The following is a 17,486-nucleotide window of genomic DNA, read 5'->3' on the forward strand; positions in this document are numbered from 1 at the left end:
GTTGCTTATATTAAAAAAAAAAAAAAAAAGGAAAGTGAAGCCAGGTTAATGTTTAAAATTTCACTAATGTATCACCCTTCCAAATGCAGTTTATTAGTTATGGACACTGGCCAACACTACTGTTGAAACTCTCACAGAGCATATGATTTACAACTAATTTTACAATTAAGAAAAATAAATTTGCCTGTATTAAGCAACAAGACCATAACATGTTTTTATTTATAGAAGTATGTAAATTCACATTGAAAATAAATTGGTTTACAGATATTTTTGAGATAGGATATATACTGTTGAAATGTGTGCTTATAGGACCTGATGCAACATGGCCTTAGATTTTACACTACGACAGATACTGTGCACACTCCATTAACTTCAGAAATTCATTGAGGGAAAGCAAAGGGAAGAAGCTATTTCTAAAACCTAAGGCAAAAAACCTCAGAAGTTCAATGCTTTCAAAGCTTGTTTTATACTGTTAATCCTTACAAAAATATGGGAAAACAGATATTAATTCTTAGAGGCTGCTGTTCACAACGAACTAGGTCCTTTTGTGAAATTTGTGCATAAAACTTCTGAGTCGTTTCAATGCTTAACAAACATTATACGTTATATGTAAACAAATAAATGAAAGCCAGTAACATGAGGGTACCAAAAGCAATAACTACAAGTATTGTGTTGATGGTATTGCCAGCACATCCTTCGAAATGTGCCTGGTATAGATTATTATGCAGTATTTTATGTTATAGGACATATTCCATGCTCAACTGCCTTTGCTGGTTTTGGCTTGGAATGTATTTTTAATAGTATTTTGACTTTACTTAAGCACTGATACTGCATACAAATCAAATATTTAAAGAATTTGCAATAGCAGAGCAATTAGCATATTCTAAATTAAGCCCACAATGAAAGATTACTTGCAACTACAAGCAATAAAATAAAACCTAAGGCAGCGCTAATAGGCCAGAAAGCAGACAGAAAAGAAGTGGTGGTGTGACAACACATAGAAATTAAAGTGATTTAGGACAAACTGCAGTTTTGATTTAGAAGAGAAAAAAGTTGTTCCTTTCACGTGCTGAGGGTCTTACCTCACAAGAAACATACATTCCACATAAAAGGAAGAAAAAGGAAAATAAAACACTTTTATAACCACATCGTTATGGACAAATGACCTTCAAAATCATGCTTTGCAACGAAACAACATGAATAAACAACTTGAAAAAATAAAATGGCATCAAGGAAAAATATGGGTCATCATGGTGTAAAACAGAGATGACAGGTCAAATAAAACCCAAAACAAAGCCAAAACCCCTGTGTGCTTTTCACGCCAAAATATTATAAGATTACTTCAGCTTTTTTTACTTCATGAAAGGTGAAATTGACCCTTATATATTCAGACAGTGACAGTTATGAAAAGCGATGAGATATATTTGTTTGATATTTAATAATAATTCACTTTTATGAGCTATGTAGCCTACAGCACTCCCACCTTTAAAATCAACTGGCAGATACTGGCAATCCATTAAGCATTAACACAATGTAGTTTACATCAATGTAGCCTTCTGTGTTATAGGTGTGTATTAAATAGAGGAACTTAACTAAGAAAGAAATTGTATTTCAAGTACTATGCAAATTGAACAAGTTGATCTTGCATTCATGATTATGTAATTTATTTTGGATGATTCAGTGCTAATTATCATTCAAAACATGCCCAAAGCACTATCATGTTTCTGTCTGTAAATTAACTTACGTTGCACTCCAACAGTTACATCACAGAATAGGAGGAAATGTCAAATTACTTATTTTTAAATTTGGTATTCTTTTTCACTGTTCACTTGAAATTTCAAATGGCAAAATGAGAAATTCAGCATAGCATCAACATTTTTGCAATACTACTACTGAGGACAATTGTAACTACTAACACCAAACTTATTTTAGCTTTTGCAATTAATCTTTGTTTAGTATAAAGATCTTAATCTCCAGGGACAGCACTACAACATTATTTCATAAAGAGGAAATATCTCCTTATTTCAAGCTACACATTAGAAGAGAAAGAAAAGAAGGACTCACTTTCTTATATTTATTACTCTTTAGCAAAGTAATAAAGAATTAACATATATTTTGTTGTTTGTTTAGTTGTTTTTTTTAGTATAAGATGCAACAGAATCCTGGAAGGTATCCTTCAGGTATATAAAAATAAGTAAGTTTTTAAACGTTGTTTGGTGATATGAATGCATGCGGAGCTATATGAATTATTTTCAATTTTCCTCGATGAAAACAGATGGGAAAACATTGCCTTTCAACAGATAACACTAAAAAAGTAAAAAGAAGAAACCCACATTCTACTGAAAAACTAGACTGTCATCTACAAGAGGTTCTATTTGACCCAAGTATTTTAAATTTCCGTATTTGGTTCCATGAATGGAATAACTTCACATTTATATGCTCCTGAATAACAAAGATCTTTCTAGTAAAGATTACTAGTAAATCCTAATTAGATCTTAATCATTACAGATATCAGAACATAAAGACCATATTAATCTGGAGCTCAGTGAACATACCTGAGAAATTTCTGGTAGCCAGCATAGTTGTCAAAATGGCCCCCTGTGTACACACACATTTTCTTAAATTAGCATCACACTTGTGTAAAATTCTGAATGTGAACACGACACAATAAAAAGGAAAACACACGTGTAAATTACATCAATTGATAAGTTAACTCGGAAAGAACAGATTGTCTGTGTTACCTGCCACATGTGAAGCCATGAGTGTATAAAATGCAGTTTAATCTTAACTACACACCTATCAGCAATCCCGACAATATCAAATATTTACCAATTGTAAGTAACGCACAAACCATGAGCACTCGCAGGCACAGTAATCATCAATAAAATACATAGCAGAATATGAAAGACACTCTACTCATTTGCTTGGATTCTTTTTTAGGTAGGAAGGAGAGTTTATTTGTAATGAGCAAACTAAAAAAGTTCACACCTGCAAAGTGATCCTGTCTGGTCTGGAGAAAACAAGGGACAATCAAAAAGAATAACTCTAAGGATTTTACTTCAACTAAATAATTTTAATGTGTATAAATGAAGATGACTGTTAATTATTTTTGAATGCAACAAAATTATGCTATGTTCTATTCACTTTCAGGAAAGTTTTAAGATCTTCATGCTCAAAAGCTGATCTTCTATCAAATAGTTCATTTAAGCATAGTATTGAACACAAGCCAACAGACTTTTATCTTTCCAAAATCAGCTTCTCATCCTTGCACAAGTTTCCATTCTTACCTTTAGTTTTCTTCTTGCATTGAATTTCTTCAAGCAATCTACAGTCTCTTGTCTGTGCATCATAGAGGCAACAGTAGAACGTTGCTAAGAAAATAAGAATGCACCCAGTCAGATGTTTTACATTTTATTTACTCTACTACATACGTTATACAACCCACATAGTCCAAAATTTAGGCATTTAATGTCTATGCTGAATAACCTTTTGTGCAGGTTTCTACATGTTTGGGAAACTTCCAAATCAACAAAACCAAGGTCTCATTTTACTCAGCCATTCCCATGTGTAAATTCCTCTTGAAATAAACAGGGATTAAGAAAAACAAAAAAGCTTAGAACTTGGGTTACGTGGTATAAGCATAATCAAAGTAATATACTGAATTATGATTTTGGAAAATATATTTTAAAATATAAGGAAACTTCTCCTTAGTACTAGTAATATTAGGTGAGATACAGCAGCAGGAAATATTCCACAGAAAATTCTGTGATATCTGCATCTTCCCAGTAATTCAATTTGCATCACAATTTTAAAAGCAAGATAATGCAGCCTACTGGAATGAATAAGGAGTTGGGAACCCGCTGTATGTTTCACTGTGACTTTCAGATTATCAGACTAGAGTATCTGCAAAGTCAAAGTGTAGAATGTACGGAGAATTGGAAAGTAGTTCTGGATCCAGTAACAGATAGGCAGCCTCTGCTACCTGTAAACTAACTTCTTAAAAGTCCCTTAATTTCCTGCCTTTACATTTCATGCTTATAATGGTTATAGGGAAATGAAGATGTAAAGCATTGTTTAATTGAAAATTACCTTCTTGTACATCTTTTTATCTGACAACTTGAAATAATGCTCTAATTCTGGCAGTGAACTTCTGCATCACAAAGTCAAGGAACAGGACTTTGTTTCTGCAAAACTCTTATCCCAGGCTGAGACCTCTATATACGACACTATTGTCTATATCTGTTTAATTATAAATTTACACTCTCCTAGTTACAAAGCAACACAAGTAAGGACCAAAAATATCCTCTAAACACCTTAACTATATGCTGAAGTATATACCACGAACTGATTTTTCCTCCAAATTATTCTGTTAAATCTGTGGAAATTACTTACACAGATCCATGGATGCTTTAGTGCTTCTGATGCTGTGATACGTTTTGCTGGGTTGATGGTAAGCATTTTATTGATAAGGTCTTTTGCTTCAGGAGTCACTGTATCCCATTCTGGTGAGGGAAACTTAAGAAAAAATATGGATATGTATTATTATCCTGTGTGAACTCTACACAATTTTACCTAAGGTCTTTTATTGATACTATTTCCATAATACTAATTGCCAGCACTTAACAGTATTAAGGGGAACAATGCAGTTTGCCACAACTAGAAAAGTTTGAATTGGCCAGTTTTATAAATACTGTTTTCCTCTTTTACTATTTTGACTTACTTGGTTCAAATACATAGCATTTATATATTTATAGTAACATGATGCCAACTAAAATTCATGGCATAAAATAACAATGGCAGACAGAATGACAAATTCCAGTCATCTGAGAGGCACATGGTCACACAGCACTTAATACGGCCTTAGTTTATCTTTTAATAAAGACAAAAATATTAAGCATTATTATTCAACTCATTGGTTGCTTTCTTTCAATGTAAATCTTAATGCTAACTGTATAGTTATGGTATATAAAGGTAACTAGTTATGAATTTAACACCTCCCTGCTCAGCAAAGTATTTACATATGCAGTCAGTCTGTTCAAATGCAAACAGAATTAAAGAAAATCTTCAACTGCTTTTGTGACCAGAACTTAACCTTGAAGATTTTGTGATATTCACGATTAAAAACACTTATTCTTAGACGCTGGGAATTCTACATTCCCCAGGCACAGCATGGCACAAGTATGTGCTGTGTACGTACAATGCAGATGCACAGTTCAGTCTCTGTGCTTCCTCAGCTCTTGCTCTCTCAGCTGAAACCGTAATTCCCCACTGTCCCCCAGTTTATTACCATACGATTACTTGGTCACTAGGAGGAAGACTTGACAGACCATAAGTCTATTTTCACTCAAAGGCCATAGCAAAACAATTCTCTTTTCAGTCATCACCCTCCAGGACTGGATTCAAGTAAAAGCTTAGAAATTATAAGGTTCTGTCTTTTCCTCTTCATCATTCACAAATCACTTAAATTTGAGCACCAATAGCTTTCTGTCTGTTTAATTTCATAGAGATGGATCATGTTGCAAAATTCATAATGTTACCTAATCATCAGTTCTTAATTACCAAGAGTCATAATGCTTTTTTTTTTTAAATACAAATAGTTAATCAAACTATTCCTTTTAAAAAATTCTATAACAACTTTTATTTCCAAAAGCAGGCAACACAGTAATAGCAAGGTATGTATTTGGAAGCTTAAGATTTCTTAAAAACAACTTGGAATAACTGATTGGTTGAAGTGATAAACCACAAATAAAAATACAGGCCCTTGCAAGTTCACAGGGGTCTGAAGAGGCTTGTCAGAATAACATAAACTTGCATGATTTATACAAGGACCAGAAAATGAAAGCTTGGAGCCATAGGGAAATCAGATTGTAATTAGCACAGGATGTTCCCATCCTAATAAGGTTCATGTTACTAAAGTGACATTTACTATATTGAGTGGCTCATAAAGATAACCAATAAAAAAATGTTAATAATAATAAAAAAATCTAATTTCACCTTTCACTCTAGAAAACTCCTATGAAGAGGTATAACTAATTGAATAGACAGAATACGGCACATACATCATAAGCACCAGCCTTGATCTGCTGGTAAAGCCTGTGCTGGTCTTCATCCCAGAAAGGAGGATATCCCACCAGGAGAATATACAGAATGACACCTGCAGAAAATTCACAGTAGAATTAAGTGATTTCAAGAAACAAACCCCAGAAATTCAATTTGTATCTGACAACCACATAAATGGCTCAATAGCATTATCCTAGCTACTGAAAAACACTGCCTAGTCATCGTGGAGAAAATAGTAAATATAGCGTTGACAAGATAGCCTCCTATGCAGAGTTTGGGCAAGAATGAATATCTGACACATCATCAGATCAGGAGCACTGAATGTATCTAGCTTTCTGGAGAAATAATTTGTACTTTTCAATGATCATGGATGCTGTAGGAAAACACATTTTTTTTTAGTTCTGTTTTTACCACGACCTTGTATTGGTGCCTGTAACCTTGTGTTTTAACTAATACACTGCGAAGAAAATTTGGGCAACTCAATTTATCTGTATAAATATATGGTCAATAGGAAATTAAAAAGTCCATCTGCTCATTTTACAGAGATGATTCACTATCGCTACAGAAAAGTGCTTTCATTAATACAACAAAATAAGCGTGGGTAGAAGTAAAATAAGGAAACCAACAATTGTTCTCAGGCAGGGAGCCGCCACTTGGCAGTACCATAAACTATACTGTTTCAATAACTGAACAAAAAAGTAATTACTCTGTTCATAAAACATTTAGTTTCACAGTTTAAAACTGCAGGTCTGGTATATTGGTCAGATCAGATTTTAGGCTGCTTGTGAACCAAAACTAAGGCCCAGCTCACAGCATGAACTGTTTGGTTTTCGAAATAGTTAGGTTTCATGTGCCTGCATCTATTTTTTTTAATACTTTGTGAAAGTATGTTGTGTAGATGTGTCCAAGAATGCCACAATAACACCTTCACAAACAATAAAATGAAGCTGGTAGAATAACAAAAAATCCAGTCTTCTAAAAATTAATATTGAATTTTACTAAACACATATTATCTGATGCAGAATATAATGTACTAATATTTTGGATATCATCTCTCTCCCTCAAAATTCTTTATGGTGGACTGAACATCATATTTCAGAATAATTTCTTACCACATGCCCACATATCCACAGGTTTTCCATAAGGATCTTTTCGTAAGACTTCTGGAGAAAGGTATCCCGGAGTACCAGCAAACCCTGTCAAAAGGCAAGTCAAGTATTCTCAACAGCTGTACACGCTCTGCAAAACTCAAGTCATTCTCATCTCAGCCCACAAGATACAGGACATTATTTCCCAAGCTATCAACCACTAACCACTTCGTTTTGAAGTTTGTCTTTTAGGGCAAATCACCTAGAAGTTAAAATAAGAGGAATGCTTATGGAGACTCGGCGCAACCTCTTCTGCCATCATGTCTGGTAGACTCAAGAGGACAGCAAAAAGCCAGCTGGTTACCCATCTACACCAGCACTCCAGATTCAACATTGGTGTTGAGGATCTGGTGACGGTACAACAGTGGAAGGTTTCCAAAAAGATTACCAGATAGCTGACAAAATTTCATTCATGTCTTCTGCACTACTGTAAGATGTAGCGCGACATCCAGTACCGAGGTGCAAATGCATCTGGCTCAGCGTCAAGGTCAAAATAGTAAGCAGAAGTGTGGGAAATGTGATTCCCTTTGGAGATACTAATTGAAACACAGAAAATGCACACCAGGAATGCCAAAGACTCTGTGGTGGTTTTTTTTTTTAACAATAGCTTAATTTAGTCTGTCTAAAAATAGCCCCAAACTCTAAAAATGAAGACTGTAAACATGACTTGCATGGGATTTCTGGGAGTCCATCAGCTGTGAGCTTTGAAGACTGTTATCACACACAAAGTTCTTCCACTGACAATTAAGGGGAACTAATTAACAAAACAGAGGGGCAGCTAAGCTACAGCAGCATAACTCTAAGGAGCATTTAAAGAGTTCTGCTCCGTCTTAGGGGACGGTACATTTCTGAGTAGACGCCATGCAGGGCTAGAGTTAAGAAAAGCTCACGTATGGAGAGACCTCTCATTTAAAGAAAAAAAGAAAGTAAAAACACTGCTCAAATTTCTTCGCACAGAAGTGGAAACTCAATTCAGTCAATGCCAGATGGTGGCAAAGTAAATGTTCAGAGATGTTCAGGATTAGCTTTCACAGGAGCACAGCTGGCTAGTACTTAGTATGAAGACCACCAACTCAGGGCTCAGCTTTCTTACAGCCTTTGCTGTTCATATTTCTCACAGCTACTTCTAATACAATCTTTCCACTGCTAAACTCATTTTCTTGAAGACATTCCACTTCTGGAAACCTCCTTACAAAAGTTCACAAAAAACATGCCTGAAGTAATCTACCCTTCAAAATGTGTATGTTCTTCGTTATTTATTCATTACCAGCAGTGCTGCTTTCTCTTAGGAGAAACGCAAAACGTAGGTATAAAATGTAGACTTTTCTTAGGGCACTGTAATTGATAAAAACTTAATGACCAATAACATTCTGTACCATTTCAATTAGTATGCCAGTTCTTTCAAGCATCTTTGCCTAAAATAAACACTTAGGTATTCTTGAGAGGTGAGAATTGGGTGGCTTTCCCGAAAGACCATGTGTCATTTCTGAAATTCCACACTGGATTCCACAAAACTTATGAGAGGCAGTGATAACGTATGAAGCCTACAGCTACATAAGAAGGAAACCTTTGCTCTGCAGCTGGCAATCATTTGAGGGTGGGAGGAGGAAATGAAGGAACACATTCTGTGTATTCTACTGAGAATATAGCTAAAATATTTTAATGAAAAATAAACTTGTTTTTTGCAGTCTCCTGATATGAGAGCCATGAATTGTTAAAGAGCACTATCATACAGGAAACACAGCTTAAGCTCCTTTGAGAAGCTGAAGAATGTATGGTCTAAGTAGCTTTAAATATAGTGATGTTTTGTATCTTTTCTTGGCTGTAGTGCTCTACATGAATAGTTTTGTTCATTTTAGAGGGGAATAAAGTTGTCTTGACTTTCAAACTTACCACAGCTCCATAAACATTATTATGCATCACTTGAAAATGGAAAATAAATACAGTACTTAGCTAACTTTACCTCTTGGTGAGGATACAGAATGGGTCTAAACAGAAATAATTGCTATGGTTTTAGTACCTATTATGAAGTTGTTTAAAGCAGCAAACATAGTCACAATTTCAGTGAAAAAGAAAAAATGTACTGAAATTGTTAACTGTTATTTATCAGGTAATTCTGTAACTAGTCAGAAGGATCCCCATACGAGTGTGTCCTTTTCAGAAAACTATTGCTAAAATAGTATTTATTTTAGCTAAAACAACTTGCAAAGCTGGAAACTGTTTGTGACGGTATAGTGTCTAGAAAAGACTACAGCACCTTGTACTCCTATCACCATATGATTTAAATAAGTGTCCAGTGGCACAAGACAAACACCATGCTCTGTGCTCAGTGGTGAATGGGTACACGCCATGGCATGTTACTCAGCTTAAATAGCTTACAGTCTCAAAACCCTCTTACGCAAAGATTACATATATACTTAACTTCATAAATGGTGAGCATGTCTCGAGTCAAACCTGGATTGAAGGTTAACTATAATCCCACAACATAAAACTAAGTTAATGTAACGAGATGCATCTTAAGCACACAGCAGATTACTGCTTTATGCCTCATGTTTTCATCACCCCCCTGCTAGACTTACAGCCTCCACGCACCACTCATGCAAGGAGTCCAAAATAAAACGGCAGAATAAACCATGTTAGTTTAAATAGTGTAAGTTGCACATCTTTGCTAACACGCCTCCCTTTGACTCAATAATAAAAATTAAAATGAGCAGTCTGGTGAGAAGACCTGGAAAAAGCAGCAGCAAGGGGCAAGAGCAAGCAGCTGAGAGCAGGCACGGCCAGCAGCCGCCTCTTCCTGCACAGCTGGATCCAAAAGACTAACTGTACACAACATAAATGTAATGCAAACAGCAAACTACTTCAGTGTGGCTACTTGAATGACTTAAGTGGTGAATATTTTAGTCCTAGTTGCAGGGTTGGACTTAATTTGAGATGGAACTAGGGCTAAATCTAGCTACCAGCGGGTTAACTGCAGCCCTTCCACAGACTTGAGCGAGGCACAGTGAGTCACCTGCCGGGGTCAGCCAGGAGTGTCTGGCGCTTTCCCTGTGTGTTAAACACCTGCTGGCAGGGTGGGGTGTTTCAACTGTGACACTTTTACAAACAGGCAAGGAACAGGTTTGTTTTACAAACATGCAACCCAGGGAAGTATCCTGCTGTATCCAAACACAGAGAGCTCTGGCCGGCTTCCTGCTGAGCCGTAGCCATGGTTTAAGCAGAAAAGCAACCGTCATACCAGAGGACTACACCCAAAAAAAAGGAGAAAAAAAAGGAAAAAAAGACAAACATACTGATGCAGAGCTATAATTAGAATTGGAGCATGCCATGAGTCACTAAGTGCTGCAGAATCCAGTAGAAAGCTGAAAAATATTCTGGAAGGAAGCAAGAAAGTTTAAAACATCAAGAACATCAGAGTTCATATTTTGCCTTGTTAAAGCACTACTAAGAAGCTGAAGGAAAGCTCTCAGACTGAAAGGTTTTCCAGAGGAAGTTCCAGAAAAGTACAGAACCCACTAGACCTACTGAATACCAACCTCCCCCCCCCCCCCAAAAAAAAGGCACCCCATTAGACTACTTTCTATTATCTTGCTGCCAGCTTATCTCTTCCTTACATATGTATTTTGAAGACATTCTTTTCACTCTCTTTCCTACCAAGTTCAGCAAGCCAGTCCTCATGATGCTATGAGTCTAAACCAAGCAGTTCACAAGAACCAAATAAGAATGTGCAACATTTACAGGGAACTGCAACCTCCTGAGCATCATCTGCATTCATACAGATGTATCATCTAGAGAAAACATCCCTGAAGTCAAGTTCATTCTGATTTTTTCTTGAGATGCTTCCTGTTTACTTGATACTTTTGTCATTATAACAAATCACTTGTGTTTTTTCTTATTTCTATTCCACTGCTTTTGTACTGGGCTGTTTGCTAATGTGCAAGAGCAATCCCCTCTGTCTTTTGTGGATTATTGAAATCCATTTATACTAAGGCTGGGATTTACAACAACAGGCAAGCTTATAAAGCTACCAACATATGTCCCACAGTACTGCCTGTGCATCCACATGTAGTTATATCCTAGACTTCAAACACTCTCAACCCACTGCCTGCACAAAATCCTTTATGCTTTTATTCTAAGCTTTGACAGCAAGCTCACGATGACTTTGTTCAATTTTAAACTGCACCTTCTAGCCACTGTGAGAAGAGGTAGCTGATATAAATATTTTATTCTGTATTTTTTCCTCCTGGGATTTACAATAACTTTTGTCCTGTGCTTCACATCTATTCAAAGAGGATGGTATGTCAGATAGACACACCATGTTTGTATATGTCCTGTTATTTACAATGACCAGTATTAAAACTTTTTTCACCATTTTATTTTGGGCATCTGTTAACTGTAACAAACGATCTGCAATTAGCATTTCTTTAAATGAACAAAAAGAATAGTTTAGTGAAACTGGCGAGAAGTGAGTAATATTTAACTCACCACCCCCCATCCTTTTCTTGTAAGCTGAAGCAGAGCATTGTACAGGACACGAAGATACATTCCATTTATTGATTCTGGAGACCTGGTTTACACTGTCAAGTGCCATCTTCAAGACAGCAGACACCTCCCCCCTTCCACAGTTTCAGGAGCACAGAACATGCTCCCTCCTGATGGTCACGTGTACACACAGAGTTTGCCTCCACATTCTGATGCATCTTTGTCACCTTCACTATCAAGCAAGCTTACTCTTGGTTCCTTCCAGATGAAAATAATGTTTTCAAAATCACTAAAGTGGCTGAGAAACTCCCATCCCAACTTCACAAGATGTTTGTTAGCTGTGGATAGACAACCCTTTCCAGACTATGGCGCAAGATTCCTGATACTTTTAACCACCCTTTACCTTCCTGGATTTATGCTCTCCATGATCTACTACTTGAATTGCTTACATATTAACAATTGTATATTTTTAATAAACCAGCATATTTTGACCTCAGTGGGTCAAAGTCGGTTTTATGAACAGTTTTACTTGCAGGTATGAAGGGGCAGTCACCTCTACGACAGTAATATAAGCAACTGGGACAGATAACTTGCACTGTTATCTGGTCTGGAAAACTGTCTACAGTAGGAATGTCCAACTCTTTTTCACCAGGGGCTACATCAGCCTCGTGGTTGCCTTCAAAGGGCCAAATGGAATTTTAGGCCTGTAAAAATGTAGGAGTAGTTACATTTATACAGTCCTAAAATTACATTCGGTCCTTTGAAGGCAACTGTGAGGGTGATATGGCCCCCGATGAAAATGAGTTGGATACCCCCGGTGTACAGTCTTAGGTATTCAAACCTCTTGTGTTTTGTGTGGTTTTTTTCATTCAAGTCACATTCCAAAGTGCTTCAGAAGAAAAGTTTCAGGTATTTGCAGGTGACAGACAACTGTTCAGACAAAATGTTCTGATGACTGGGCAGGTACACTCAGAGGTATTAACCTACAGTCTTATGTCACCCAGGCTCTACACTTGTCATTTCATTCCTGTAGATACACAGGGGAAAGTGTGTGCACCTACGTCTCAGTCAAACTTAGAGGCTGACCAATGCCAGGACAAGCCAGGAATCAGGAAACCTTAATTTCAGGGTCAAGAAATGTCGATGGCACTCAGACTACATGCAAAAGGAGCATTTGCAAAGCTCTGTTTACTAGAAGTGTGAATTTAAATACCCTCTCCCTCTGTCCTACCCGATACCAGCACTGCTGTGCTGGCCAAATCCCCAGTATGAATACCGTGGTGCTAAAAGAATAGACTTTTACCAATTCATTTTATGTTTGTTTGGTAAGGTGATTTGGCTTTGCTAGTGAAGAGGAGGCAGTGAGGCTGATCCTTTTCCTAAGTGAGCTCTGAGATTTAGAAATCTAGCTATTGATCACTCTTGAAGTATTTGCTTGTTTCTTTCTTTTTTCTTTTTGAAACAAACAAGGCCTGCTGCCAAGCTCTGCTTAACTTGGTGAGAATTACAGATAACATTCTTCATGGAGAAAAAGGTCTAAAGCATAGCCAGTTGTAAAGACTATGAACAAAACACGCCTTAATGCTACATATCAAGTAGCCACAGAGCTGCATGTTTTACACTGGGGTGAGAGCTAGGCCATTTGGGAGGCTCAATTGAAACACTGAATAAATGTTGAGAGAAATTTAAAAATATTTACTTACCAAACCAAGCCTGTTGCTCTCCTTGGACTTCTATAGCCAATCCAAAGTCTGCCAGCTTTACTGCTGCTCCCTTGGATTTGCTAGCTAAAAGTAAGTTCTCAGGCTTTATTCAGAGAGAGAAAAAAATTGAGATGAAAAGATAAGTAAATATATTTTAGACAGGTTGTCGCCTTTTTTTTAGTTAAGGTAGTCTGGAAAAGAAAAAATACTTAGTGAAAAAGATAAAAAAACCCATAAGTTTTCACCATAAAAATGCAAAAATCGCACTTTCCATTCCTACTTGGAAAGAACCACCGAGCCTCTAAACAGTCTTCACAATCCCCTAACGAGACTAAAGCCAGCGGACAGGTCTCCTAGGGAAGGAGGTCAGCCAGAGTGGTCATATGGAACCGCAACATCCATTTGTGTGACAAGATAATTCAGAGACTCCTAAGAGTTCACTACAAGGAAAAATGCTGCAGAAAAACCCCCAAAGACGCGTATTCTTTGATTACTCATCTAACCTATGCAGTTTGCAGGATTAGGCATCTGTAACCGTCAAACATAAATATGTTTTCCATGACAGTTTAACAATAACAGCCATACTATTATATTTGTATTTAGAGGGCAGGTGTATTTACATTGCAAATCTTTCAGCAAAACAACATGCCCACATTTGTGCTTTCAGAGAACCTATTACAAATAACAGCATAAGTCAGCAAAAGTTCCCACTTTGTTTTTTTAGAGTATGCCGGTCACACCTAAAATCAAATGCTACAGCATGCTTAGGCAATTAAAAGTAAAGGATTTAAACATTAACAATGGTGTTCATTCTACCGTTTACAATGTATCCTTTGAATTTCATTTGGCAAATACACCAAATGCGAATTGTCCAAAGATAACTTTATTCTAGGAACCTTAATTAAAAAAAAAAACAAAACAAAACCAAAACCAAACAAAAAAACCCACCCACAACAACCAAACAAAAAAACAAAGAAAAACCACTACCACCATCCCAAAAAAACCAAACAAAAAACCCCCCCAAAAAGCCCCATCAAACCCCCAAAACTTAAAAATACTGTAGAATTCAACAGATTATTTCAGACAAGTGTGACCTTTATAGTATTTTCTGGCTATTTCTTTCATTTTTATTTCCACTGTTTTTTAAAAAGGTTTTGTTCTACATGTACATTATAACAAAACCTCATTTTCAAGGGTATGGCTGTGATTCTTCCAGAAGCGATTTTTGCAGTGATCTATCACACAGGGATTCTGTATATCTAGTGTGACACTGGGGACCCAATCCTGCAAACTCTGAAATGTGTATTTCATTTTAAATCCAGCAGCAATCATATAGAGTTCCAAGTGACTATAAATGTGAATACAGTTAATCCCATGGAGGTACTAAGCCTGGAAACAATTAAGATCACAATCTTCTTTCAGCAAAGGCTATCTTTAATGTATCTGCCAAATACCTGGCAATATATGCTTGAGCCTAATTAAGATCAAAACCACTGTGATACTTCTATTAATTAATAATACAACTGGCCTTGACAAACTCTTTAGCCTAAAGGCGTTTTTTTTCCACCCTCAGTAAATGAACATTTTTTCAGCAAATTACAAACACTATTCTCTCACTCATCCTTTTGTTGCTATGTCATAGAAAAGCCTACTAAAAACCTTTCATCAGTAGTTACTTGATTAACCTTGTATTTCCACATTTTAAAAGGTCTCTCAGAATAAAATACAACCTTTACAACCGCTTCAACTACATCATATCGAACACGATCCAAATAGCTGAGAACTCTTCTCTAGGTTCATCAACACTGACGTAAGTCGTGTCACATCGCTTGCTATTAAACTACCCTAATTTCAACATACAGACACATAGTTCTTGAAGGTTTCCTGTCAGAGTGACAGAAGTTTACAGCAATTACTTCCTGGAAAGCACTTCTTATATAAACCTCTTAAAGCAATGGATGATCCTATTTGGTCGTGACCTTCAGCAATCTCAAAGCACTGAAATGCCTCACCCACTTGGTTGATCTATCAAGTGCATATCACTTTGCAACGTATTCAACATTTCCATTCAAAACAGCAGCTCTGTGTTTTCTGCTGCTGGGTTTTTTGGTTATGAGGTTATTTTTTTTCCTCCTTCTTGGGATTTTTATTTTTTTAAAATTCCATTACGTGTCTTTACTCTGCCAAACAAAGTGTTCAGCAGAAATACCATTGTCATAAGAGAATATGTTTCAACAGAAGCTGAAGCAGATTTCCCGATTCACTCCTAGCCCAAAGGCAGTAGCCTTGTGGGTGATGTTGTGTGGGACTACGCACCTGAACAACGAGCAGCTGACATTTCAGCATCACAAGAGGCATACTAGATAATTATCATGCGTGAACTTAGAATGACTGCAATTACTTGGGAAACATTAACAACCAGCATGGGCCACTCACAACTCACTTCGGATTCAATAATGTCACCTTATGTTACCTGTAGACTGGCTGCAGTCAAGCATGTAGAATGGCAGTATTAGCTACTAAAATTACTTGCAAATAAATTAACATGATTTACGCCTTACTTTTCAAAAGGTCTTTAATTCTCAGGGATCAAGTACTTATGCCTCTGTGTATTTTTCCTTGAATGTAACCAGAACATCAGCTTTTTGCTTTTTTTGTTTGTTTGTTTTTAATTTAACTTCAATGGGGAACGCAAGAGTGTTGTAATTGTAGAGTTTCACAGAAGTAGCAATGCTGCTGACTGCCAAGAACTGAAATTCCTACATGGAAGTGCACTTGTTCCACCTCTTAAAGACAGCCAGCCACTAATGGGTTATATTTTTCTGGATCTAGGATCCACCACCATTCTGACTTATACCAAGGATTACAAGCAGAGCACCAACAAGCACTTCTGCAGGTCATAAGAGACTGCAAAAGCTCCTCTCCTGTTGCTACTAAGTTATGCTAAAAGGGAAGTTAAACAATATGAGTGTCCAAAATCTCCTTCTCTTGTTGCTCTCCCCACCACCAAACAGGCCATGAGTAACTGGGGAAAAAAAACAAAACCAAAACCAAGTTTTGCAGTTCAAGGATCCATGCCAGGCCAGAACCACCTTCTACATGTCCCATAGTTCTGGTCTTGGGCCCTGACATCTTCTTTTCAGTACGGAGAGTTCTGCTGGGATTTCACCAGTCTTTCATTTCACTTTTTTTTCTTTTGCCACAAAGCAGTAACTGAAGATGGGTGGTTTTCTGTTTCCTCAAGTTTTCACTTTCAGAAATGAAACTGGGTACTACAGCTTGGCAGAAACATTATTTCTCACACTGTTTTTCCAATTCATCCTTGATTTGCCAGAGTAACAAATCCACACATGGTCTGGAGCAGGGAACAGCTGGATTTAATGCGTTTCTAAAGAAGTTATTTTGTGTGAATGTATCAAAAGTACTAGAAAGCATTCCTTTTTGACAGCTTGCATGGCTACAATCCTTTTTTTTTCCAATTGTTTTTCACACTAGTAGCACAGTACTGAATGTACGGTGAGGGCAGGAATTGCTGGAGCAGCTGGACAAATTTGACATTCTTTCATTTAAACTTGTTCCACGTTATCCGGCTGCCATGCAAGATTTATATATTGGATAGAGACTTGTCAGCCTCATGTTATATAACCGTGATGCGGGAGAATCCAGATGCATAAAATGGGTAGATAATTTTGTATCTGTGTCTTTGAAATCCATCAAGCTCTCTGAGCTTTCAAAGCGTAACCCTTTATGCTCACACAGGACAACAACAGAGACTTTATAAATTCAGACAATGATTATAACAGTTGTTTATTTGGGAATGAAGGATGGTAAGAAAGATGAAGGCATTCTCATTCCAACTTTATTACTAGTGATAACCACTAGAAATTCCTGCTCCCTGTAATTCATTCAGAAAGGAAAATGAGAGACAGAGAAGCTGTATGAGAAGGAATTAGTGTATTTCTGTGCCTTCACCCACATGCCATTTTTTCTCTGCCTTTGTAACAGATCTGATATTTCAGACAGTGCACTTCCATTTGATTTCAAAATTAACAATATTTTCTTACTTAAGGATCTTGAAGGCCAAGTGCCCAAA

General features: G+C 36.8%; 1 protein-coding gene across 12 annotated transcripts in view; it reads right to left on the bottom strand.

The window, feature by feature from the left end:
• Nucleotides 1-17,486, bottom strand: part of CAMK2D (calcium/calmodulin dependent protein kinase II delta) — a 160,335-nt gene that overhangs the window by 37,107 nt on the left and 105,742 nt on the right. For all 12 annotated transcript variants that reach the window (XM_082052000.1, XM_082051995.1, XM_082052001.1 and 9 more), the window contains exons 7-12: nucleotides 13,394-13,496; nucleotides 7,173-7,256; nucleotides 6,060-6,154; nucleotides 4,393-4,515; nucleotides 3,288-3,371; nucleotides 2,556-2,598 (exon numbers count right to left, since the gene is read on the bottom strand). In XM_082052000.1, the coding sequence (XP_081908126.1) occupies nucleotides 2,556-2,598; nucleotides 3,288-3,371; nucleotides 4,393-4,515; nucleotides 6,060-6,154; nucleotides 7,173-7,256; nucleotides 13,394-13,496 (532 nt within the window). The remainder of the gene's footprint in view (nucleotides 1-2,555; nucleotides 2,599-3,287; nucleotides 3,372-4,392; nucleotides 4,516-6,059; nucleotides 6,155-7,172; nucleotides 7,257-13,393; nucleotides 13,497-17,486) is intronic.

The sequence above is a fragment of the Streptopelia decaocto genome (assembly GCF_964273445.1).
Source record: "Streptopelia decaocto genome assembly, chromosome: 4".
NCBI classification, from domain to species: domain Eukaryota; kingdom Metazoa; phylum Chordata; class Aves; order Columbiformes; family Columbidae; genus Streptopelia; species Streptopelia decaocto.